At 26.1% G+C, this 27187-nt stretch overlaps 7 protein-coding genes across 7 annotated transcripts; all 7 read right to left on the reverse strand.

The window, feature by feature from the left end:
- Positions 1-7471: 7471 nt before the first annotated feature.
- On the reverse strand, positions 7472-8642 carry LOC128960788 (THO complex subunit 7 homolog). Its single transcript, XM_054306921.1, has 4 exons — positions 8553-8642; positions 8284-8407; positions 7780-8189; positions 7472-7662 (listed from the first exon to the last, which is right to left on the reverse strand). The coding sequence occupies exons 1-4, from the start codon at positions 8590-8592 to the stop codon at positions 7544-7546; spliced, it is 693 nt and encodes a 230-aa protein (XP_054162896.1). The 5' UTR covers positions 8593-8642; the 3' UTR covers positions 7472-7543.
- A 2476-nt stretch (positions 8643-11118) lies between these two features.
- On the reverse strand, positions 11119-12039 carry LOC128960782 (uncharacterized). Its single transcript, XM_054306916.1, has 2 exons — positions 11569-12039; positions 11119-11430 (listed from the first exon to the last, which is right to left on the reverse strand). Exons 1-2 carry the CDS (start codon positions 11899-11901, stop codon positions 11119-11121), a joined length of 645 nt encoding a protein of 214 aa, XP_054162891.1. The 5' UTR covers positions 11902-12039.
- Positions 12040-12966: 927 nt separating this feature from the next.
- LOC128960778 (integumentary mucin C.1-like) lies at positions 12967-14722 on the reverse strand. The gene is made up of 3 exons (XM_054306911.1): positions 14272-14722; positions 13698-13930; positions 12967-13516 (listed from the first exon to the last, which is right to left on the reverse strand). Exons 1-3 carry the CDS (start codon positions 14602-14604, stop codon positions 13087-13089), a joined length of 996 nt encoding a protein of 331 aa, XP_054162886.1. The 5' UTR covers positions 14605-14722; the 3' UTR covers positions 12967-13086.
- A 425-nt stretch (positions 14723-15147) lies between these two features.
- On the reverse strand, positions 15148-16535 carry LOC128960787 (uncharacterized). The gene is made up of 3 exons (XM_054306920.1): positions 16092-16535; positions 15465-15667; positions 15148-15368 (listed from the first exon to the last, which is right to left on the reverse strand). The coding sequence occupies exons 1-3, from the start codon at positions 16386-16388 to the stop codon at positions 15317-15319; spliced, it is 552 nt and encodes a 183-aa protein (XP_054162895.1). The 5' UTR covers positions 16389-16535; the 3' UTR covers positions 15148-15316.
- A 1251-nt stretch (positions 16536-17786) lies between these two features.
- Positions 17787-18445, reverse strand: LOC128960791 (uncharacterized). The gene is made up of 2 exons (XM_054306925.1): positions 18109-18445; positions 17787-18008 (listed from the first exon to the last, which is right to left on the reverse strand). The coding sequence occupies exons 1-2, from the start codon at positions 18379-18381 to the stop codon at positions 17820-17822; spliced, it is 462 nt and encodes a 153-aa protein (XP_054162900.1). The 5' UTR covers positions 18382-18445; the 3' UTR covers positions 17787-17819.
- A 450-nt stretch (positions 18446-18895) lies between these two features.
- On the reverse strand, positions 18896-19764 carry LOC128960789 (uncharacterized). The gene is made up of 2 exons (XM_054306922.1): positions 19381-19764; positions 18896-19111 (listed from the first exon to the last, which is right to left on the reverse strand). The coding sequence occupies exons 1-2, from the start codon at positions 19639-19641 to the stop codon at positions 18947-18949; spliced, it is 426 nt and encodes a 141-aa protein (XP_054162897.1). The 5' UTR covers positions 19642-19764; the 3' UTR covers positions 18896-18946.
- A 730-nt stretch (positions 19765-20494) lies between these two features.
- Positions 20495-21601, reverse strand: LOC128960790 (uncharacterized). Its single transcript, XM_054306924.1, has 2 exons — positions 21223-21601; positions 20495-20742 (listed from the first exon to the last, which is right to left on the reverse strand). Exons 1-2 carry the CDS (start codon positions 21502-21504, stop codon positions 20554-20556), a joined length of 471 nt encoding a protein of 156 aa, XP_054162899.1. The 5' UTR covers positions 21505-21601; the 3' UTR covers positions 20495-20553.
- Between the last annotated feature and the right edge of the window lie 5586 nt (positions 21602-27187).

Below are 27187 nucleotides of genomic sequence, written 5' to 3' on the forward strand. Positions count from 1 at the left end.
AATATATTATATTATTATTAGGCTTAAATCTATATTATTATCTATTGTCACCAAAAAAAATAAAAATAAAAACAGTTATGTCATCACCAGAGAAGAAGTCCAATGAATATTTAATGAATGGTAAAACTAGAGACTCGTTTGACAGGTTTGGCGACGATATGACTGAATGGATACTTAAATATCTTTCAATCGGAAACTTGTTTTTCTATGAAAGTGTTTGCAAAGAGTTTCAGTTGTCTGGACTCAAAAGTATCACTCGTTTGAAACTTACCACTAATTTGATCCATAAGTTGGTCGGACACCACTCGACCAGAAATCTTAGCAATAAATTGTCATCAATTAAAAAGTTTTAAGTTATGTCTAACTTATGATAAAATCAATGTCTTGGCATTTATCCAAATATTCAAAGACATCAAACGTATGAATCGATTGAAACGATTAAAACTGGATGACGACCACTATTACGATGACGACGACGACAGCAATATTGATAGTAAAAAATATTTTATATAATTTGTTTTAAGTTTATTAACTTAATAAATTGTCAATTTATAATTTATTTTTATTAATTAACAATAGAAATGATATTAATTATAATAATTTTTTTTTTAAATAAAAGTAATGCAAATTTTTTATTATAATTATTATTAACTAATTTAATAACAAAAATATCATTTAACATCAATTAAAAAATATATCAAAAATATATATCTAAAGTAATTAAAAAATTATTTTTCATAATTTAATTGATTAAACATAAATTAATTTAATATACCTTTACAGTATATATTAGACACAATTTATTTAACTCATAGCGAGACAACAATACTGGATCTAATGTAAAGATATCAAACAAAATATATTCAAAATACTGTAACTTTATTTCAAATAATATATTATATTATTATTATCTATTATCTATAAAAAAAATAAAATAAAAACAAATATAAACAGTTATGTCATCACCAGTGAAGAAGTCCAATGAATATCTAATGAATGGTAAAACTAGAGACTCGTTTGACAGGTTTGGTGAAGATATGACTGAATGGATACTTAAATATCTTTCACTCGAAGACTTGTTTTTCTATGAAAGTGTTTGCAAAGAATTTCAGTTTTGTGGACTCAATAGTATTACTCATTTGAAACTTACCACTAATTTGATCTATAAGTTGGTTAGACACGACTCGACCAGAAATCTTGGCGATAAATTTCGTTCAACTATTATGGAAAAGTGTCCAAACATTTGTATCGTTGATTTCCTCAAATGTTTTGATATATTTCTCTATTCAGGCAAACAACTGATAGCAATAATGTCAGCGATTATCGACAATCATCGACATCTATGGCCACAACTCAGTCGTATCGATAACTATCGGATCATTAGTAACGATCCGATTGTCAATACTATGTTGCCATTGAAAGATATGTTTTATAATATCAATGGCTACTATATTAATGGACTAGAGCTACAGCTATATATCAAACAGTTTAATCGTTTACGTCATTTAACTACTGATTTAATCGACACTGTCTTTGACGTCGACAACAATAATGAACTAATGGTTAAACAATTAGAGTCAATAAAAATCGATAACAAACTGTCTTTCGACGAGCAAATTGTCGACAAACTTAAGCTATTCATCGATGGAAACAATGGACTCAAACGACTTGTCATCGATATGAACAACATTAGTATCAATGAAGTCATGTTAAACCAGTCGATGAAACAAATCTCACGATTAAAATGTCTGCAACAATTGACTTTGAGTTCATACAAACTATTAGATCAGCCAATGAACGGTGTATTGACACAGATTGCCAATAATTGTCATCAATTAAAAAGTTTTAAGTTATATCTAACTTATAATAAAATCAATGTCTCGGCATTTGTCCAAATATTCAAAGACATCAAACGTTTGAATCGATTGAAACGATTAAAACTGGATGACGACCACTATTATGATTACAGCAATGACGACGACATTGTTAGTGAAAAACTTTTAGACGAAGACATGAAAACCGATTTACTATTGACTGCTGACTGTTGGCCACAATTGACTCATTTGACACTCAGAGGCAAATTGATTAAACTGATAGTCAATGACCAGTTCTTTGCCGATATTTACCGAAATCTACCGCGACTTCAATCGCTAATACTAAGACCTTGTATATCGTGTCCGACACTTGTCGACGGCCGGACAGCTTTGAAAGGTATATCACAATTGTCATCATTGAACGATCTATACATCGCTTATATGGTATTCAATAATATTAGCGAAAAGAAATTGTCTAAATTGATGGACAAAATTCCGAAATTTAAACACATATATATCCATATCATTGATACCACTTTGACGGCCAAATTGAAGGCCATATATCGGTCAATATTTAGCCGTCAATCGTACAGATTGTCTCCAAAAAAGATTAACTTTAAAGATTTATAGATTGATTTGATTTTGTATAGAAATTGTTTTTTTTTAATTTGTTTTGCCTCTAAATTTTGTATTTAATTTTCTATGAATTTTTGATAATACTATTTATAATATCTTAAAAAATATTTTATATAATTTGTTTCAGTTTATTAATTTATAATCTATTTTTATTAATTAGCAATAAAAAAGATATTATAATAATTTTTAAAAAAATAAAAGTAATGCAAATTTATTTTTATTATAATTATTATTAACTAATTTAATAATAAATCTAGAAAAGTAAATAGTATTATTTTATTTATTAAAGGTTAGTACACATTTTTCTTATATTTAATTTTTATAATAATTTTATTTATTAATAAAAAATTATTTTTTAAGAATACTGCATTTACTAAAGTAATTAAAATATATTTTTAGTAATTTACTTTGTTTAACATACATTAATTTAATATACCTCTACACTGTATATATTAGACACAGACTGTATTTAAGTCATAGCGAGACAACAATACTGGATCTAATTTAAAGAACACAAACAAAAAATCTTAAAAACATGTATATATTTATAGCGAGACAACAATTTTTTAAACATTAAAGAATACCAAAAAAAAAATTAATTAAAAACTAGTGCATTAGCCCGTCACATTTACAATTAAATATCATGGTTTATTTAATTTTACAATCTCTCTCTCTCTCTCTCTGTTTTTTTTCTCTCTCTCTCTCTCTCTCTCTCTCTCTCTCTCTCTCTCTCTMTCTATCTATCTATCTATCTGTCTGTCTGTCTCTCGCCGTTCATTATGTAATCTCTTTATTCACTAACCCATTGCTCATCCGCTAACTCCCAAACTCACTCAATCTCTATAATTATTATAATTTTACCACTGAAGTGATTTTAAATCAGTCGATAAAACAGATCTCGCGATTAAAATGTCTAAAACAATTGACTTTGAATTCATACAAATTATTTGATCAGCCAATGGCCGGTGTATTGACACAGATTGCCAACAATTGTCATCAATTAAAGAGTTTTAATTTATGTTTAACTTATGATAAAATTAATGTCTTGGCATTTATCCAAATATTCAAAGACATCAAACGTATGAATCAATTGAAACGATTAAAACTGGATGAATACCACTTTTACAATGACGACGACGACAACAACAACATTGTTAGTGAAAAAATGTTAGACGAAGTCATGAAAACCGATCTACAATTGACTGCTGACTGTTGGCCACAATTGACACATTTGACACTCAGAGGCAAAATGATAAAACTGATAGTCAATGACCAGTTCTTTGCCGATATTTACCGAAATCTACCGCGACTTCAATCGCTAAAACTAAGATCTTATTCATTGTGTCCGACACTTATTGACGGCCGGACAGCTTTGAAAGGTATATCACAATTGTCATCATTGAACGATCTATACATCGCTTATATGGTATTCAATAATATTAGCGAAAAGAAATTGTCTAAATTGATGGACAAAATTCCGAAATTTAAACACATATATATCCATATCATTGATACCACTTTGACGGCCAAATTGAAGGCCATATATCGCTCAATAGTTAGCCGTCAATCGTACAGATTGTCTTCAAAAGAGATTAAATTACGATTTATAGATTGATTTTTTTGTGTGTATAGAAATTGTTTTTTTTAATTTGTTTTGCCTCTAAATTTTGTATTTAATTTTTATGAATTTTGATGAATACCATTTGTGATATCTTATAATATTTTATATAATTTGTTTCAGTTTATTAATTTACAATTTACAATTTATAATTTATTTTTATTAATTAGTAATAAATACGATATTAATTTATTAAAGGTGTAAACATTTTTCTTGTATTTAATTTTTAATATAATTTTATTTATTAATAAAAAATTATTTTTTTAAGAATACTGCATATATTATATATATCAAAATTATTAATCTAAAATAATTAAAATATATTTTTAATAATTTACTTTGTTTACATACATTAATTTAATATACCTCTACACTGTATATATTAGACACATATTTTAAATATACAATTATTTAAGTCATAGCGAGACAACAATACTGGATCTAATGTAAAGAACACCAAAAATAATCTTAAAAACATATATATATTTATAGCGAGACAACAATTTTTTAAACAGTAAAGAATACCAAAAAAAAAATTAATTAAAAATAAGTTTAAATTTATATCAAATAATATATTTATGATCTATTGTCACAAAAATAAAAAGCAAATAAAAACAGTTATGTCATCACCAGAGAAGAAGTCCAATGAATATCTAATGAATGGTAAAACTAGAGACTCGTTTGACAGGTTTGGCGAAGATATGACTGAATGGATACTTCAATATCTTTCAATCGAAGACTTGTTTTTCTATGAAAGTGTTTGCAAAGAATTTCAGTTTTGTGGACTCAATAGTATTACTCATTTGAAACTTACCACTAATTTGATCTATAAGTTGGTTGGACACGACTCGACTAGAAATCTTGGCGAAAAATTTCGTTCAATTATTATGGAAAAGTGTCCAAACATTTGTATCGTTGATTTCAATGAATGTTACGATTTATTTTTCAACTTAGAGGGCGAACATGTGATAGCAATAATGTCAGCGATTGTCGACAATCATTGTCATCTATGGCCACAACTCAGTCGTATCGATAACTATTGGTCCACTCGTAAAGATCCGATTGTCAATACTATGTTACCATTGAAAGACATGTTTTATAATATGGATGTCTACTATACTACTGATGGACAACAGTTATATCTGAAACAGTTTAATCGTTTGCGTCGTTTAACTATAAAATTAATTGACACTGTCTTTGACGTCAACAACAATAATGAACTAATGGTTAAACAATTAGAGTCAATAAAAATCGATAACAAAGAGTCTTTGGACGAGCAAACTGTTGATAAACTTAAGCTATTCATCGATGGAAACAATGGACTAAAGCGACTGGTCATCCATATGAACCACTTTAGTATCACTGAAATCATGTTAAACCAGTCAATGAAACAGATCTCGCGATTAAAATGTCTTAAACAATTGACTTTGAATTCATACAAACTGTTAGATCAGCCAATGGCCGGTGTATTGACACAGATTGCCAACAATTGTCATCAATTAAAAAGTTTTAAGTTATGTCTAACTTATGATAAAATCAATGTCTCGGCATTTGTCCAAATATTCAAAGACATCAAACGTATGAATCAATTGAAACGTTTAAAACTGGAAGACGACTACTATTTTTATGACAGCGATGACGACGAGGACGACATTTTTAGTGAAAACCTGTTAGACGAAGACATGATAACAGATCTACAATTGACTGCTAACTGTTGGCCACAATTGACTCATTTGACACTCGGAGGCAAAATGATAAAACTGATAGTCAATGACCAGTTCTTTGCCGATATTTACCGAAATCTACCGCGACTTCAATGGCTAAAACTAAGACCTTATTCATGGTGTCCGACACTTATCGACGGCCGGACAGCTTTGATAGGTATATCACAGTTGTCAGCGTTGAACGATCTATACATCTATTCTCTGGTATTCAATAATATTAGCGAAAAAAAGTTATTTAAATTGATGTATAAAATGCCGAAATTTAAATGCATGTATATCCGTATCATTGATACCACTTCGACGGCTAAATTGAAGACCATATATATCGGTAAATAGTTAGCCGTCAATCGTACAGATTGTCTCCAAAAGAGATTAACTTACGATTTATAGATTGATTTTTGTTTGATTGTATACGTATTTTTAAAATTTTGGTTTGGTATCTAAATTTTGTATTTAATTTTCTATGAATTTTGATTAATACTATTTATGATATCTTTAAAAATATTTTATATAATTTGTTTCAAGTTTATTAATTTACAATTTGTAATCTATTTTTATTAATAAGCAATAAAAACTACAGTATATTAATTATAATAATTTTTTTTTTTTGAAAATAAAAATAATGCAAATTTATTTGTTATTATAATTCTTATTAACTAATTTAATAATAAATCTAGAAAAAAGTAAATAGTATTATATTAACAAATATATAATTATTATTTTTTATTTTAATTTACTTACCAGTATAAATTCCTTATTATTATTATTACTATTATTATTAACAGTTTACATTTACAGTAATATTTTTTATCAATTTATTTCTTTTTGTTGTTAAATACAATTTTTATTAATTAATAATTAACACACTAATAGATTAAAAATATATAACTGTAAATAAATAATATTTGCTAAATTTTTTACTACATATTTACATATTTTTATTTAATCTATTATTTCCCCCCCCCTCCCTTAAAACACAAACATAACATACATAAAATATTTACTGTGATTCACTGATATTGTATTATTATCATTAGCTTTATTAAAATAAATATTTACTATATATATATACCGATAAAAATATTTAGTTTATACAAAAAAAACAATAAATTAATTATGAAATTTGTATTTTAATTGTCCTGGACTATTAGTTGGTTGTATAGACATATCGGGAGTCCACGTATAGACCCGATGTTTGGCCATTAAATATGTAGTTTAGCCGATTAGATATCTCGTGAAAAACGTATAAATTTATGGTAAGTTTTTATTTTTGTTTTGGTTTTAATATATATATATGTTTTTAATTGATTTATTTTACATTCAAGTTTGAATTTACAATATAATGTACAAATTCAAAAAAATAATAATAAAATAAAAATTAATCAAAAAAACATGCTAAATAATTAAAATTATAAGTAAAAATTAATAATAATAATAGTCACTATATTAAAATTATACAGTAGTACAGTATATGTATTAAAATTACGGTAATGTAAAAAAAATTATTTCACATATCAAAAATACTGATTAAAAAAATACACTACAATTTAAATTCAATTGTCGTCTCTCTCTCTCTCTATTATAATGATAACTATAGTCTACAATAGTAGTGAATTGGTTTAACACAAACAATACCAGTATATCAATATATATATATATATATATATATATCAATATACCGTACTGTATATAATATATACAGTTTATTTTGTGTTAAATCAAATAACAATATTAAAAAATCAATCAATCATTCAAATGGTATCCATTTTTTGGTCATCAGTAACATCATCGGTGGTGGTGGCGGCGGCTTCGGCGGAGGAGACAACGGTCAATGCAGTAGTCGTATCGTTAGACTCTGATTCCTCTTCGGCTGTAAAAACAATTGACATTACAATCACATCATTATCATTACAAATGTCTTGTCTGATATGCCGTCATCATCATCAACAACAAGACATCAGTGATAGTGATGATGAAGATATCCTACCATTAAGTATTTGATTGAGTTGTTGTGCGGCGCCCAACAGCACCTGAAACTGTTTGCGCCGTTTTTCCAACTTATTCTGTATATCGGTCTTTGTTTTCTGTAGCCGACGGATCTCTTTTTCCAATTCTTGTAACTGTTTCATAGTGTCCGTCCTATCGGGGTGTCGGCCAATCAGTACAGCCATCGATTCGTATTCGCATTTGTTTTTCCTGACTCGTTTGGCCTCCGATAGTTCGGCCTTACATTTGACCAGTTTTTGTTGACAATCTTCGATGGATTTGTCAATCTTGCGGTACAAATCTTCGTAGTTTTCCATTTCCCTGGATATCATACGTAGGGTTTGTTCCGATTTGGTCATCGATAGCTCGCACTGACTCAGTGTCGACAGTATGCGCTCGTAGTTGAGGACTCTGTTAGCCGCCGCCGGGTGTGAACATCGGGTCAGTACATCATCAGGACATTCAACATATAATAACACTGTGTATTATAATACTACGGATATACCTGTCCTCCAGTGTTTCGTCGTCGGTTAGACACCATTTGATGAACTGTTTGAGGACAACATTCAGACGCCGATCGTCGCCAACGCCGTCGCCGTCCAGTAATAGCTTTCGGCGCATCACTTCATCTAATAGTGATATCACAACAACCAGACAATCAGTTAATATACAATCAATCAAATTTTGACAACAATTTGTCGGGTAGTTAGTGATGATGATCACTGTCGCCGCTGCCGACAAATTGGTGGTCAAAACTAAACATATCATACAAACCGTCGTTTAGTTGAATCAATTTGCTCTTATCGGCCGACATTGTCAATGATATCAGTCTTGAGGATCAGTCAGCTGATGATGAAAATGTCTTCAGATGGCAATTATTATAACTAATAATTAATAGTCTAATAATAAATAAAAACAATTTACAAAAAAATGTTTAGTTATTTGCAATGCTATTGAAAATCAAATAAAACAATTCAATAATTGAAAAAAAATATTTATTATATGTTTTGTTTGTATTTATTTGTATTGAATTCAATGCTTGCTATTGTGTGTGTGTGTGTGTACTGTATGTATGTGTGTGTGTGTGTGTGTGTGTATGTGTATGTATGTATGTGTGTGTACTGTATGTATGTATGTATGTATGTATGTGTGTGTGTGTGTGTGTGTGTGTGTGTGTGTGTGTGTGTGTGTGTGTGTGTGTGTGTGTGTGTGTGTGTGTGTGTGTGTGTGTGTGTGTGTGTGTGTGTGTGTGTTTGTGTACTGTATATGCCATCTATGATTAGTCAATGATTTATAATGTAATCGTAATTGTTATACAAATTTTTGTATTATATTATAGAGATTGTAATAAAAGTTTTTTTTTATTTTTCAATTACTAAATAATAAATTATAATTTGTTTGGTTTTGATATGCATTTACGTACAGTAGATATTAGGTGAACAAATACTGGTATAATAAATAAACATTTTAATTGTTTTTATTATTATTATTATTGATGTCTTATTTATAGATTTTATATCAATATTATACTGTATATACAAGTATATTAAGTTTTTTTTATTTAAATTAATTTTTTTTCTCTATTCTATTTTAATAATTACGGTAATAGTTTTTTTTATCAGAAATAAAAGTATAATAAAATAAACTATAATAAGTTCAATAACTTTTTAATTGACATTTACAATTAACAATGCCATCAATTATTTTAGAAATTATATTTAAGCTTATTTTTTCATATACGATATCATTTACTACATTATCAAATAAATATATACATAATTTTTTTATTAATAAAAGTTAATTAATTAGACAAAAATTGGTATTAAATTTATCAATACATGTAATAAAACTAATTTATTTTAAAGTTATTTTAAGATTTTATTTATGAAATAAAAAAATATTTTTATGATCTATGATATCCATTGATGTTAACAATAGTCAATCATATATTCAAAAAGTTAGTAATGTATTCAAACAAATTAAAATCATTGATAATAGCAATGATTGGTTTGGTGTCAGTGAACTGCCGATTGCCGTAACATTCGTGACATCGACCCGTGTGTATGTTTGAACAATCGGTTGGTGCCAAACAAAATCAGTATCAATTGTGTGGGCGACAGTATCGACGACTATAACATTGACACTATACTGGATCAGCTGAATCAACAGCTGCTGACAAATCCCGAACTAATATTGGATTCATTTCGGTTGACCAAAACATCTGTAACAGTCATCGATGACAACTATTTCGGTGTATTGCCGTTTGTCGACATCGAAATCACTGACAATCCGTATCTACGATTTGACAACTTTACCGATTCGTCGCTGTTGGCCGCGGCGTCGTCTACACTGAAGATGTTCTACGCGGCCAGCAATGACCTGATAGCCGACGGCGTCGACGGTAGCGAACTATTGAAAGTGTTCAACTCGTTTGCTAGTCTCGAGTCGCTGACACTCAAAGATATCGGTATCGATCGGATCGCACGCAATACGTTTGACAATCAGCTACAGGTGCGACTCCGGTTCATTGACCTATCAGACAATCGGATCAGTCATATCGATGAGTACGCCTTCTTCGAGCTACGGAATCTACGGTCACTGAAACTCGATAACAACAGTCTGGTAACACTTGCAGCCAACTCACTGGCTATACGATTGCCATCGCCGGTACCGATGTTGTTGTCGCTCAATGCAAATCGTTTATCAGCCGCACAGTTGTCGCCGATAGTGTTTGACAATCTTCAGCGACCATTGATTTTATTAATCAAATCCAATCAATTGGATTACTTTCCCGAATCGGTTTTCCGTCAATTCATCGAATCCGATGACAACTATTTTGTGGACGTCGGCGACAATCTGTTTGTATGCGATTGTCAACGACATCGTTGGCTATTTCTAATGAAACCTCATCTCAGGTCAAAGGTTATCAATATGTACTGTAATTCTGCGTACAGTATATGGCATTATGAAGATGTGGCCGAAACTAATTGCTTTTGAATTAATTGACGAAATATACCGATAATTATTATATTGAATTAAACAAAAACTTTTAATTACATTAATATATTTTTTTTAATAATTAGTTATAATAAATACTTTTGTGTATAAAAAAACATTTGTAAATGTATACAAAAAATATGAATGAAAAATATAATTCATCCAATAAAATTATATATAAAAATATATATATATATATAATATAATAGAAAGTAAAATAAAATTTTTTCATTAAAAATATAACAAACAAAAATAATATATGAAATATTTAAAAAATAATAATTAGTATTAAAATGTATTGTATTTTTGTAGTTAAATATTAGACATTTATATTTGTAGTAAATTAAAGTAAACCAATAACGGCCATCAATAACAATACGTTGAATACGTGTCGGGCACCGGCATTAACTACATTGGATTCGTGTTGTTGGACACCTGTACTACTAGTAGTACTAGTACTAGTAGTATTAGTAGTACTAGTAGTACTATAGCTATAGCAGGGAAGATATTTCTTACAGTCATCGGTGGTCACCTCTGGAGGATTCAATGCCTTACAGTTGGTCTCATCCGGTTTGAAGCCATGATTGTCTGAACAGTTTTTCATTTTTTTGTCAAATACATCACTATTGGGTTTAGAGTTTAGACAGTTGTCGGGCTAAAAAAAAACAACAACATATCATATATACCGGTATATCATATATATATATATATATACAGTATATGTGGTATAACTGTGTGTTTGACAGGTAATATAGACAACCAACCAGTATTTATGAGTTACACACACACTTACCAATTGATTTAACAGACAATAGCCTTCCAGTTGACCGCAACATTGGAATTCCGGTCCATCTTTACTCTTCCATCTGATTCCGACACAGTTTTTCAAAGCTTCCAAATCAACGGTACAGTCAGTCGATCGGCGAAACAGTTGACGCCGATAGGTCTGGTTTTGGTCGCCGTCACCACCACCACCACCACTGACATGAGTTACCACAGCCGTCACCGCCATCGCCGCCGCTGTTGATGACGACAACACAGACACAGATACCGTCGATTGTATCAAACAATTAGTGGACAACAACAGCATGAACAGCATCTGAACTGGTAATTGATTGCAAAACATTTAATTGCAAACAATTGTTGTTGTCTTTTAGCTAAACACAAAAAATATTTAAAACTAATGGTCAATGTCTTTGTCGGTGATGTGCAGTCAGTCGTAGACAAGCAATGGATTTATAAATAGCAGTTGAAATTGAATGTCAAGTTTGAAAAAAAAACAATTAAAACTTTTGAATTGAATCGATTTTTTTCTCGCTTTTTGTTTGTTTGAATTCAATGTTACAGTTATTTTATAAAAAGCAAGATCTCGTGCAATCATTTTCATTATTTAATCAAATAAATTATTTAATTATTGTTAACTAATATTTTATACTAATAATAATAATTGAAAAATTTATTAATAATTTAGTTTAAATTAATAATTGATTTTTTTAAAAATGTAAATTGATAATTACAAAAAAATAATTTTATAAATAATTTTTGTTGTTTTTTTTTATATTTTCATAATTAGTTTTTGAAAACTAATAGTAATTATTACTTTCTAATCAATAGTTTGTTTGTTACTATTACTATACAGTATATTGTTATCAGTATTTAAATAAAATATTAACAAAAAAATATTTATAAATTATTCTAAAATAATATTTATTTTCTATTATAATCTATAAATAATATATTAATTTATCATATTTTTTTAAATAAAAAAAATTAGATTTCATTAATTACAAGTTAATGAATTTTTTAAAAATTATTATTGTAATTAAAATAATTGTATTATTTTTAGATAATAAATATATCAATAAATATATTACTAAAATCATATATTATTAATTTTTACATTATTATTGTAATTATTGCAGATGTTTTCTAATACATTAGTTAATACATATAGAAAATATCAGACATTTTTAATATTAATATTTTTTGAATAGAAATTTTTTAAAAAAATAAATATTAATTTTTTATTTAATAGTTAAAATGTTAAGATTTTATTATATACTTTTCTATAAATTGATTACTTGATTTTTCCATAGATAAAATTACAAACAAACAATCAATCAATTAAACAAACGTAAAAAATAAAATAAATAAATTATCAACAAAATTTGTTTACAATTAATTAATTAATAAAAATATATTAAACTAATAATAATTATTATCAGTTTTGTATGAACTAAAAAACTAAAATATTTAGACTATATTTAGATATATTCAACTAAATAACTTATTTTTTAGATCCATTACCCGATTATGAACCACTAGTAGTAGTTTCATCGGCTCCTGCAGTAGTTTCCACAGCTCCAGTAGTAGTTGCTTCCTCGGCACCTGTAGTAGTAGTTTCTTGGGCTCCTGTAGTCGATTCATCGGCACCAGCAGCAGTAGTTTCCTGGGCTACTACTGCTGTAGTTGTTTCCTCAGCGCCTGTAGTTGACGTCTCACCGGCTCCTGTTGTTGTCGTTTCTTCGGCACCTGTAGTTGACTCAGCGGCTCCTGCAGTAGTTGTCGTTTCTTCGGCACCTGTAGTTGACTCAGCGGCTCCTGCAGTAGTTGTCGTTTCTTCGGCACCTGTAGTTGACTCAGCGGCTCCTGCAGTAGTTGTCGTTTCATCGGCTCCTGTAGTTGACTCAGCGGCTCCTGTAGTAGTTGTTTCATCGGCACCTGTAGTTGTTTCTTCTGAACTATAGTTTTATTAAAAAAAACACACAGTAATAAAAAAAATCAATATTCAAAAACAAAAAAAAAAATAAAAGTATAGTATTATTTAGATGGCGAGTAAATTAGTTATTGTTGTCGATGGTTATGGTGTGTTTGGTAGTAGTGATGGTAAATATTAATGATTATTATTATTATTATTATTACCTGGCAGTAGTAGTAGTAGTGGTGGTGGTGGTAGTGGTGGTTGGGATTTCCAATTTGACGGGCATATCAAAACAGGGGAGATAGGGTTTGCATACCTCCTTATTTTGTTCAATAGGTTTCAATTTTTTACAGTTTTCGGCGTTGACTACAAATTTGACAGTTTTTACACAACCGGACAACATTTTTTCCAACTCTGCCTGTTTAGCTATCGGTGTTTTTGGACACACTTTGGCCTAAATTTTTTTTGAAAATAATAATAAAATAATAGCAATTACTATTGCTTAATTTATACTACAACTTTAGTTTTAAACAATTAAAAAATAAATAAAATAAAATGTTTTCCGGGTAACTCTAACACTAATATCATCATAACCTACAAACAAAATAAAAAAATTTGAAAAATAAATTATTATTTGATGATGTATGCACCTGTGTGCACCATTACCCACCCATCCGCACATATATATACACACACACACACACAAACACACACCAGATGCTGTTAATGTTCAATTTTACCCAAGCAGTCCTATAGATACGGGAATAGGGGGGAGGTCGGGGGTGGGCTGCTTACCAATTTTGTGTAACTACAGTGGCTTTCCCATAGTAGACAACATTGTTTTTGGAAAAAATCGTTATCTTTTTTGAAGGCATTCAATATATTGTATGATTCCCATCGATTAGCCATACATACGCCCAGTTCAAAAAAATCACGACTGCAGTCATTTTTTGCCGATTTCGGTGTCGTCGTTGTCAATGATGTCAGTGTCGGTGTTTTTGTTGTCGCTTTTGTTGTTGGTTTTGTTGTCGCTTTGGTTGTTGCAGCCGATAATACCGTAGTGATAGCCACCGACGCCACCACCACTACCGATACGAGCAATAGTAATGACGATATCGACTGAGACATTGTTTTGTTCGTTTGATTTGTATTCAACAGTAATGGATGTCCAAACAGAAAGAGAGAGAGAGAGACAGAGATAGACAGATATACACACAGATTGGCAACTAATTTCACTTATATTTTATTTGCTATTTTTTATATATATATATAAAATGATAGCTTATGTATGTATGAATGATTTTATTTTATTTAATTTATTTTTTTTTAATTTACAAATAAAAATGTCTATTTTAGTAATTAACTAATTAATTTGAATAAGCAGAAAAAATTAATTAATTAATTAAAACTAAACTAAAACTAAACTTTTTTTCCAACATATGTTTTTTTAGTTTATTTAATTTTTATTTTTTTAAATTTTCTTTATTAAATATTGATAATAAGCATATATATATATATATATCAATAGTATAAGTAAAATAATACGTGTTTATATTTATTTTTAAATGGAAATTTTATTTTTAATTAATAATATAGTTTAGTTGTATTATTATTATTAGAGAAAAATTACAAACAAAAAAAATAAACAAATTTTTTTAAAAAAATTACAATTATTTAAATCAATACAATAATACTACTACTAATAGTAATTTGTATAATAAATTTAAAAACAAAATATTTAAAACTATATTTAAATTAAACAACTTATTGAATCCAGGGTAGAATCCATCAATCACCCCCTAACCCCTCCCCTTGATTATTAACTGTAGCAGTAATTGTTTTATTCGGCACCTGTAGTCGTTTCATCGGCACCTGTAGTCGTTTCATCGGCACTAAAGTTAACAAACATAAAAACATATATATATATTGTATAAACACTTGTTGTTGTTGTTGTTGGTGGTGGTGATAGTTGTAGTAGTGATGCTTACCTGGCAGGTGTGGTGATGACCACTTTGATAGCCGTACCAAAGCAGGGCACATACGGTTTGCAATTTTCATTTGTCTGGTCCAATGGTTTTAATTTTTTACAATTTTCAGTATTGACTGTAAATTTGAGTTTATTTCCGCAATCAGTCATCGCTTTTTCCAAATCAGTTTTTTTCTGTACCAAATCTTCGGGACATTTTTTGACCTAATTTTTTAGATATTATCGTTAATATTAATAATAATATATAAATATTTGCAATTTACTACTACTACTACTACTACTAAACACATTTTAATTGTATTTAATTAATAATCAGAGGCTAATCTAAACACATCTAAATCACTAACCCTCCACCTCCTCCTAATACTACTACACCCTAACTATACTATATATATATTAAACAGATAAAAACAGAAATTTTATCACTCCCCTACCCCCCACCCCACCTCATAAAAAATAAACTAAATACTAGTCCATTACTATTGATAGATAGAACCTGTACAATCCTAGACTTTTAGAAATTACTTGTAAATTGTCCCCCATCCCACCCCATTCAGGTGCTGGGCTGGGGTCACCCTATCTATCATGGGGTGGGGTGAGTGGATGGGACGGGCTGGGGAGGACTTACCAATTTTGAGTGGGCACAGTGGCTTTCCCATATAAAACAACACTGTCGCTTAAGATAATCGTTATCTTTTTTGAATAGCAATCCCAGATTCATTGTTTCCCATCGATGTGCTAAACATATGTTGACATCCCATATATCATCCTTACAGGCCCTGTGTTTTGTCGGCTTTGATGTTGTTGTTGTATGCGTTTTTGAATGTGCTTTTCCTTTTGCTGCCACTGACCAAACCATAGTGACGGCTACCGCAGCCACCACTACCCATAATAGCAGTCCAGTGAATACCGATTGCTGTGACATTGTTTTATTGGTTGGTTTTGGTTTGATATACCGGTAATCAACTGTATTGGATGTACTAAACAGACAGACAGACAGACAGATTGGTAACTATTTTCAAATCCGTTTTTGCTGTTTAAATGGATGTATAGCTTATGTAGTTTTTTTTAGTTAATTAATTTTTATTTTAAATATGACGATTTTAGCAGAATTAATTACTTATAAATAATATAAGTAATATTATAGTGCAAAATAGGAAATCAAATTACAATTATTTATTTTCCTATTTACATATGTTTTTTTTAGTTATTTAATTTTTTTTTTGATTCAAATAAATTTTTTTACAGTTAAGTACTGTATTATCAGTAGGGTTCGTACAAATTGCAAATTTAACCAAAAGTTACCTAGTTTTTCCTGCTCCCCGGGAATTCCCATGGAATATATTTCCTAATTTATATATTTATCAATCTACTCTATCATATATTGTATATAATATATAATATATTTTTATTTTAATACACATTTCCATATTAAATAAAAGAAAAAATATATTCAGTATAATTTTTAGATATATATTTTTAAAAAAAATAAGTGGATATCAAATATTTTTTAATAACTATAATAAAAATATAAAAATTGTTGAATAAAAATTAAAATGTCGTTGTTGTTAATGTTTGTCAAGTTAGTATTGCCGATAAAAATATTGAGGAAATTACAAAAAAAAATATTTAAATAAAGTATTTTGTTTATTAGTATTATAATTACATTATTATAATGTTTAATACATTAATATTTAATTGTTATTTTTATTACATATAATAATTTTGCTAGTAATATACAATAATACATTATACTAAAATTATTAATAATAATAAAATTGTTTTTAAAGTTACAATTAATTGTTTTCAATAAATATCAGTATTAAAAAATTAAACTTTTACATACAATAGTTAAAAATCTTTATTTTACATAAATTTATTTATTTATTGGGAAGCAAAATTTTATAATAATTATAATAAATTTTAATAAATAAAAAAATACAATTTTGATGAATGTTTAAAAAAAAAGTTTGTCGACTAGTATTACTGATAAAATACATTTATTTAGAGGAAATTACAATAATATTTTAAAACTTAAATTATAAATTATTGAAATTTTAAAAAAATAAATATATACAATATATATCCATATAATTTATTACATACATGTACTTTATTACAATACAATAAAATTTCATTACATTATTTTCATTACAAATTCATTATTTAATTTACTATTTCTATTATTTATTAATTTTTTTTTTAAAAATTTAATTTTACTTATCATAGATAACAAAATTATTATTATTATTATTAATATAACAAGCAGTAAGTAAATGAAAGTGTATATACAGTAGATATATATATATATGTGTGTGTGTGGGAGGAGGGAGGTATAGGAGGTTTTATATTTATATTACTGTATATTAAAACACGGCACATATGTATGACATTTGTCAATTGTTTGATATATATTGTCGGCCACTTTTGGTCGGACACTAAGACAGTTGGTCTCATTGGTAGTGAAGCCGACTTCTGTACACTTTTTCAAATTTATGTCCAACTCGTCCTTATCTTCATTATAAATATCTGAACATTGTTTGGACTAAAATAAACATTTTTTGTTTGTTTAAATATATTATATCTATATTAATATTGTAATACAATTTTATTTATTTTTTTAGAAAAAAATCTTTAACACTAACCAATAGATTGTGGGCACAGTTAGTCTCCAATAGTGCACAGCACAGGTGTTTGACATAGTCGACAGGATTTTTGGCACCGGCGGTAACATTTTCTAAGTCCCATCGGTGGACAATACAATTGTCAATTGTTAGTATAATGTTTGGACAGTAGTCGTCGACGACGCCGACTGCCGACTGACCAACCAATTGGTGATCATCGGTGGTAGCCATTGATGATACCATCATATATATCGACAACACTAGTATCCTAACCGTTAATACTGTAATCTGCATTATTTTTTTGTGGATGACCTGGTGGTGGTGGTGGCGGTGGCGGTAGCTATGATTGTTGAGTTTATATTAATAAATGTAATCAATTATAGTTTATTTTTTAAACAAATATATTTATTGATTTATTTATTACATTTAGTTTTATTAAATAAATAATATTTATAGATGTGCTATTATATTAATAATAACAATTATTATAATTTGTTAAAATCAATACATGTATATATATACAGGTATATACAGGTATATCACTGTATAGTGCAAATTGCGTAAAAACAAATACCTCTGTTTGGAAATTAATTGGTTTTAATAATTAATTAAAATGAAATAATTAGCCATTTTGTTGAATAACAAATTAATTATATATATATTTATTTAAAAAAATGAAATTATTATTAAAAATTATAATATGCAATATTATTTTATATAATTAATATTTATTTATTTTCAAAAAAAAACAATTATTTATATGTATTTTTATTACTATATTGTATTAGTTGTTATAATTAGAAATTCAAAAATTTTATTTAAAAAAAACATTATATTTTTATATATAACTATTTATCAATCATTTAAAACACGGTAGATATGATTTACAGTCATGGGTCGGTGCTTTGGGCTTTAGTTTCTTACAGTTGGCCTCATTGGCGGTAAATCCCGATTTGGCCGCTATATCTAACTTTGCATCCAATGCTTGTTTACTCTCTACCTTAACATCTTTGCATTTTTTAGCCTAAAAAATCAAATTAAATATACTGTATATTAATATATATATATATATATATATATAAATTAGATATTAAAAATTTATGATGTTTTTTTATACATACCTACCTACTAATATGTACATAAAAAAATTTATACTAGATTATTATATTAAAAAGATATCCTTATATTTATCATATATGTATATATATATATGCTTATTTTGTATATTAAGTATTATTGTATTATTTGTATTATAAAAAAATTATAAATTAATTAAATTAAAAAAATATATACCAATTTTTTATGAGCACAGTTAGTCTCCAATGCTGAACAAACCATTAATTTGCCGTAAATGCTAGTATCGCCACCATTGGCCACTAATTGGGCAATTTTATCGAGATTGTATGTTTCCCAGCGATTGGCCAGACAACCCTTTAGATCGGTTTCTAGTTTTTCACAATCATCGTTAGCCAGTGCCGTATCTATCAGGACTAACATACATACTGTTGATGCCAACACCATCACCACCGATGATGACAAGTAGTTGTTATACATTATGTTTTTTGTTTGTTTGTTTGAACAACTATTGTTTAATTTGACTGTTCAATGATTCAAAGATAACTATCAATAACTAACTAACTGTTTGCTGTAAGTAGTCGACTGACTGCTACCTATTAATATATTATATAATATATTAATTTTTAGTTAAAGTTGGGGCAACTTCCCCAACAAATGAAAGTAATTTCCCATTAAATAAATCTCATTTTTAATTTTTCCCGTAAAATAGTAGGGAATTTATATATATATACTGTATATATATATATATATATATTATTTTACTTCCATTTATCATAGTTATAAATATAGAAAATATATTTAATTAATAAACTGATAATTACATGTATATTATAATAATTTTTTTTAAATGTTAGACATTTTTCTAATTAAAAAAATATTTTTTAAAAAATATTTATTTCATAGATATAATATATTATACATACAATAAAATAAACAAAAAATAAAGTATTTCTTATATTACTAATATTATTAGTCTATTATTTGTTTTGAATAACAATTAGGTTAATAGAAAACAATGACAGTATGATTATTAGTATTATGAAATGGGGAGTCTGGGTCGGGCACCGGTAGCTCTAATGCATTGTGCAAATTGCAAACGTAAATATTTTCCGATTTCAATGGCCCGACAGTTGGGGCCCACATTAGCTCCCAGTGAACAAAACAAAAATAATTAAATAAAATTTTAATAAAATATATTTATTTTTTTGAAAAAATTATAATATTCTGAAAAAATTTTTTTTGATAGATTTAATATTTAATTTTATACACACAGTAAATGTTTTTTATTTAAAAATTTTAACAAAACATACATTAATAATAATTTAAACAATATTAATAATATACAGATTAATGAATATATTGATATATATGTTCAATATATATGACTATTTACTGTAAACTAAGACACGGTAGATATTGTTGTTTTACAATAGTTTTACTACATATACCAACCGGTCCGCTGGGGTTTAGTTTCTTACAGTTGGCCTCATTGGCAATAAATCCCGATTTGGCCGCTATTTCTAACTCGATATCCATTTCTTGTTTACTCTCTATCCGAACATCTTTGCATTTTTTAGCCTTTAATTAAAAAAAAATTAATGTAAATTATTATTATTATTATTATTGTTTTACTATAAATTAGACTAATATATAATCTTATTATTATTATTATTATATTCAATATACACTATAGATATTAAAAATATTTTTTTTATCTAGAATAGTGTTTAAACAATTAAACTATAATTTTTCATATAAATTACTGGTGTATATATATTTGCTTATTGTTGTATAGATATTATAATAACTAAATATATATAAACTTTTGTTAATAGTTATTTTTTTAAAAAAATTAATGTAATATAATATTTATTTATTTTTGTTGTTGTATAGTTTAAGTGAATCTTTATTGAAATGTTGTCCACTAAAAAAAAACTATAATAAAATTCATTCAATTATTATATTACTGTATAATGTAATTTGTATACAACAAAAATTAATTAAATAAATTTATAATGATAATTAAAATCAAATCAAAACTAAAAAAAAAACATTTACCAATTTTTTGTTAGCACAGTGAGTCTCCAACGATGAACATACCATTATTTTCGGGTATAAATTACTATCAGACGATCCATTGGCCACTATTGCGGCAATTTTATCGGCACTGTATATATCCCAGCGCTTGACTAGACAACCCTTTAGATCGGTTTCTAGTCTACCACAATCATCGGCTGCCAGTGCCATATCTAACTGGACTAACAGACATATGGTTGATGCCAACAACAACACCACTACCACCGATGAGGACAAATAGTAGTAGTAGTTGTTGTTATACATTTGTTTTGATGGATGGGTAGCTAACTGTTCAATGATACTTATAATGATAATAAAGATAAATGATAACTGTTTTTATGGTTAATACTACTGTATTATTACTACTACTGTAATAATATTGGAAACTTACTTATTGGAAAGTGAGAGAAGTTCCCATATAAATTTCCCATTTTAATTTTCACGTAAAATAAAGATTTTCTTTTTTAAAAAATTTTTTAACATAGAGTTCAATAGGAAATCACATGGAAATAGATTTCCTAGAGAGGGGTGGGGGCGGGAATTCCCAGAGAGCAGGTAATATATATATATAGCTTTTGGAAAATAAAATAAAAGATGAAATTTGAGCGAACCCTACTTATACAGTCAACACACATACATACATACAATACTGTATATAATTATTTGTGTTTAATTAATAAAATGATAATTTAATTTTACATGTATATTAAATCAAATTAAAAATGTGTTTTTAGACATTTTTTCTAATTAAAATATTTTATTTACAATAAAAATTTATTAATTTCATAGATTTAATATACATGACAATAAAATATAAAAATAACATAACTACACACAACAACAACAATTAGCAACAATCTCAAAATTAGTAAAAATTATTCATACTAAAAATAAAATAAACTAATATAAATAATTTGGATACTATTTTGTAAGAAAATTAATTAAAAAATTAAAATTTCAAATTAATTAATGTATGCAATTTAAAGTAGTGTTGCAATTTTTTTCACTTTTTAAACAACTTTTATATTATATGATTTTTAAATATTTAAATATATATATATATATATTTATAAATATTTTATTTTTTTTGTATGACTAATTGATTATCAGTATCACATTTAATGCCTATAATAATGTTTTATATTTAGATTTATAAAAAAAATTTTTAGATTATGAAAAAACAGTATATATATATATATATATCTAAAAATATATTATTAATTAGTTGATTAGTTGATTAGTAATTTATTATTTATAGTTAATATATTTTTATAAATAGTGGAAACAAATATGATATTATGTTTTAGATTCTAGGTGTAAATATATATTAATATATAAAAAATTATGAATTAATTGATAATAGATATTTAATTAAATATTTTGTGTTTTTAATAAATATAATTTAATATTTTAACTTAAAACTGTAAAAATAGAATATAAAGCACTAAATATAAAAAAAAATTCTAATGATATAAAAATTAGCAAAAAAATATTAGACAAAATAATTGTGTTAAACATATATTGAATGCAATCAATGAGTAAAAATTATTTTATTCCGTTTTATTAGTTATTAAGTTAGAATTAATTATAATTTTACTAATCATAAACTAACTAAAATACTAATAAACATTTTAATTATACAATAAATATTTACATTTTATAAATTATAATTACCGGTATATTAAAAATAATATATAAACCAAAATCAATATAAAGTTCAATAATATTTAAATATTAATAATTGAGATAAAAAATAACTATTTTTTGAGAATAATTAGCATAAAAAACAAATAGTATTTTATTTTTATTAGTATTTAATAATTTGAATTAATTAAAAAAAATTGAAACAAAAGTTTTTTTTAATATTTATATATTATCTTAATATTCATTATTGAATTATTATTAAAGAAATTAATGTATTTTATATTTTTTTAAAGTTAGTATATATAACAACAAATAATATTCATAATAGTATCAGATTTATATATATATAATTAAATAATTATAATAATATTTAGTTATTTTATTAAATATTAAATATTTTGTGTCTATAGTTGTCTAACTAAATGATAATAATCTTTACAATTACAGCACCGATTGCAATGACAGTCAATATTATTAGGATATACAGTCCGGGTCGGGAACCGGCAGATCTAATGCATTGTTCAAATTGCAGACACCGTTCATCGGTCATTGATTTCGGTTTAAATACCCGACAGTTGGTCTCATTGGCGGTAAAACCATTGATTTTTCAGTCACTACATTATAACATTTTTAATTATAATAATAAGTTATTTATATTTTTATATATATACCAATATATACTATCAAACTATTATCAATAGAGTTATATTAATTTTTTTAAATAATTAATTACTAATTTATTATCTATAACTAATATATATATTTTACATAAATAGAGGAAATAAATATGATATTCTTTGGATGATCTTGGTAAATGTTTAGAAAAATTGTTATTGTTTTTTTTTAAAAAAAACTAAATAAATTACACTATTACAAACCATATCATGTTAATCATTATTTTTCAATTTCATTATAAGTATATATCATCCGATCATAATTATCGATAAATAGCAAACAATTACATTAGATTATGCAAAAAAATAGTTATAAAATACAATAATATTAATTACTAAAAAAATACTTAATAACATGTGATAAACATTTAGAGTTTATTTATATATTTAATAATTACATTATTGATAAAAAATCTTTTAAAGTTTTTAACAATTTTAGAAATTCCGAATAAAATATTCTGTGTCTATAGTTGTCTAAACTAAATGATAATAATCTTTACAATTACAGCACCGATTGCAATGACAGTCAAAATTATTAGGATATACAGTACGGGTCGGGAACCGACAGATCTAATACATTGTTCAAATTGCAGACACTGTTCATCGGTCAGTATTTTTGGCTTCAATGGCCGACAGTTGGCCTCATTGGCGGTAAAACCATTGATTTTTGATTGTTCATCAAAAAATTCTTTAGATCTGATAGCTTTCGGACAGTCTTTGATCTAAAAACAACAAAAAAAATTATTATTTAAAAAAAATGTTTACTAAAAGTTACATAAATTGATTAAATTATTGATAAAAACTAATATATATATAATTTTTTTCAAAAAAAAAAAACTATTAGAATAGGATAACAGAAAATTAATAATCATATAATAAAAACCAATGCTTTGTGGGCACAGATCCCGAACTCATATGTCCTACAGTTTGTGGCTTTAATTTGATTGATATCACTGTAGGACCACCTGTACCTCAAACAGTTGTTTAAGAGACTGATAGCATCGCGACAGTTGACTCTCATGTTTGCCGATCGTCGTCGGACTAACTGATGGTATCGGTGTTGTTGTTGTTGTTGTTGTTGGAGATGTCTCTCATGGGTTGTTTCCGACGCCGTCTTCGCCGTAAAGATCACTGACCACACCATACAAACACTGGACAACATAAACAACAATAAAACCATCGATGGATGCATTGTTTGTGTAGAAAATCGATAATTAATTGATGACTTTTATTATGATTTTTATGAATATATTCAGAAACTTTTAAAAAATACTTATTTAAAATTTTTATTGTATAACTAATTTTGTTTTTTTAGTTTATATACATTTCAATATAAATACTTTGAAACAATAATAAAGTTTTTTCGATTTATTTGTTTTACTAATTGTTAAAAAATTTTGTTATGATATTTATTATAAACAATATATCTTTAAAAAAATATATAATTATTAATTACTAATTTATTAGTCATCAGCAAATATATCATATATATATATATTGTAATATTTATAACAATAGGAAACAAATATGATATGTTTTGAAGCTATTTGAAATGTTAATGTATACAAAAATTGTTATTGTTTTAATTTTTTTTAAACATATTGACAACTTTTTTATTAATATATTCTTAAACTTTAAACAATACTTTTTTATAGAAATATTTATTTTAAATTTTTATTATATGACTAATTTTATTTTTTTTTGAGTTTATATAATGTATAGTAAATATATACTGTATATATTTATATTCACAAACAAACTTTGAAACTTTATTATTAATTACTAATTTTTATTAGTTTGATATTTAATTGTTTTATTAATTGTGAAAAACATTATGTTTTGATATTTATTATAAACATCAATATCTAAAAAAAACATAATAATTGATTACTAATTTATTATTCAGCAGCAAATATACGGTGGACAACATAATCGACAATAACAGCAAATTTTTTGCAAATATTTTTTACCGACATTTTTTTATTATATGAATTTGTTTAGTCCTATATCAATATATTCACAACAGTATTTAAAATTTAATTAAATAATGTTAATTTTTAATACAGTAAGTTATGGTATATCTACAGTATATATACCAGTGATTAATTTTATATATATAGGAATTTTTTAGTTATTATTATAATTTATAAAAAAAAGTACCATGATAGTAAGTAAATCACACATATAGACTAGTACAAATATACTATATACTATCACACTATTATCAATAATTTTTATAAATAATACAATAATATGTATAATATGTAGATATATATATATATATATAATTAAATTAATTAAAAACAAAAATTAATACATTTAAACAAAAATTGTTTTTTATGTTTATGTTGTGTGTGTGTGTGTGTGTGTTTCAAACCATAATAAGCGATGCTATTATTTTCACAACAATAATGATTACTACAAATACAATTTGTGATGGGGGTAGTCGGGCACTGCTATCACAAAATTGTAGCCCATTTTTTATATCCTGTTCCCTGTCGTAGTAGTAGTCGTCCACATAATCAGTTATCTTTATCTCTGCCGCCGACGCCGACACTGTAGATACTGATGACCATATCATACAAACGGTGGGCAACATAATCAACAATAACACCATCGATGGATACATTTTTTACCGGCAGCAATAATAACAATAATTGTTCAATTAATTGTTTTATATATATAATAATAATAATTTATATAAAAATAATTTTAAAAAAGTTTTAATTTGATTTTTTTAATAGACTAACTATTTAATGATAATATTTAGAAATCAAGTAATTTATTAATTATAAACTTATATTTACTCTATATATATATATATATATATACTGTAATATATACAGTATATATACCGGAATTAAATATGATAGATGTTTTGATAATGAATATATATGTTTTTAAAAATTTATTTTTTAACTCTCTCATATAACTTATATATATATATATAGTTACATTTAGTTACAATTTACAATATCAATTATATTGAATTATTATTATTATTATTATTATTAAATTATATCTATAAATAGTATAGTATTAAATTTATTAGCTTACATATATACCATAGTTATTTTAAATCAAATTATTTAAATATACAGTATTATGAGAATAATACTTATTATTAAATAAACTATACCAGGATGAATTTTGTTTTTTTTTAAAAATAAATATTAATATATCAGTGTACAATTTATTTTTAGTATTTTTTTAATATCAAAATTATATAATGTATTTACTTAATTATTAACAATTATTTTTGTAGAATTTCTAAATTATAAGATTACAAAATTTTAATTATTATTTTATTATAATAATAAAATAAATATTATATTCAAATATTATTTATAAACGTTATTTATGAACGTTAATACTATTATTTTATTTGAAACTAATTTATTACATCATACAAACATTTTTATAAAAAATATTTATTTTTACAGTTTATTTGTTTTGTAAATTTTAAATATTGAAAATATTTTTTTTGTGGTTATATATACAGGTTTTTATACTAAAAACTAAGTTAATCATACATTGACTTATGTATTATGATATAATTTTTATGTTAATAAAAATTGTGTCCAAAAAAATAGTTTATTAGTTTAAAATCTAAAGTTATTTTAATAGCA

This window comes from Oppia nitens, unplaced genomic scaffold (genome assembly GCF_028296485.1).
Source record: "Oppia nitens isolate AA-2021 unplaced genomic scaffold, nextdenovo-longstitch-racon4-pilon3 scaffold54_pilon_pilon_pilon, whole genome shotgun sequence".
Classification (NCBI taxonomy): Eukaryota; Metazoa; Arthropoda; class Arachnida; order Sarcoptiformes; family Oppiidae; genus Oppia; species Oppia nitens.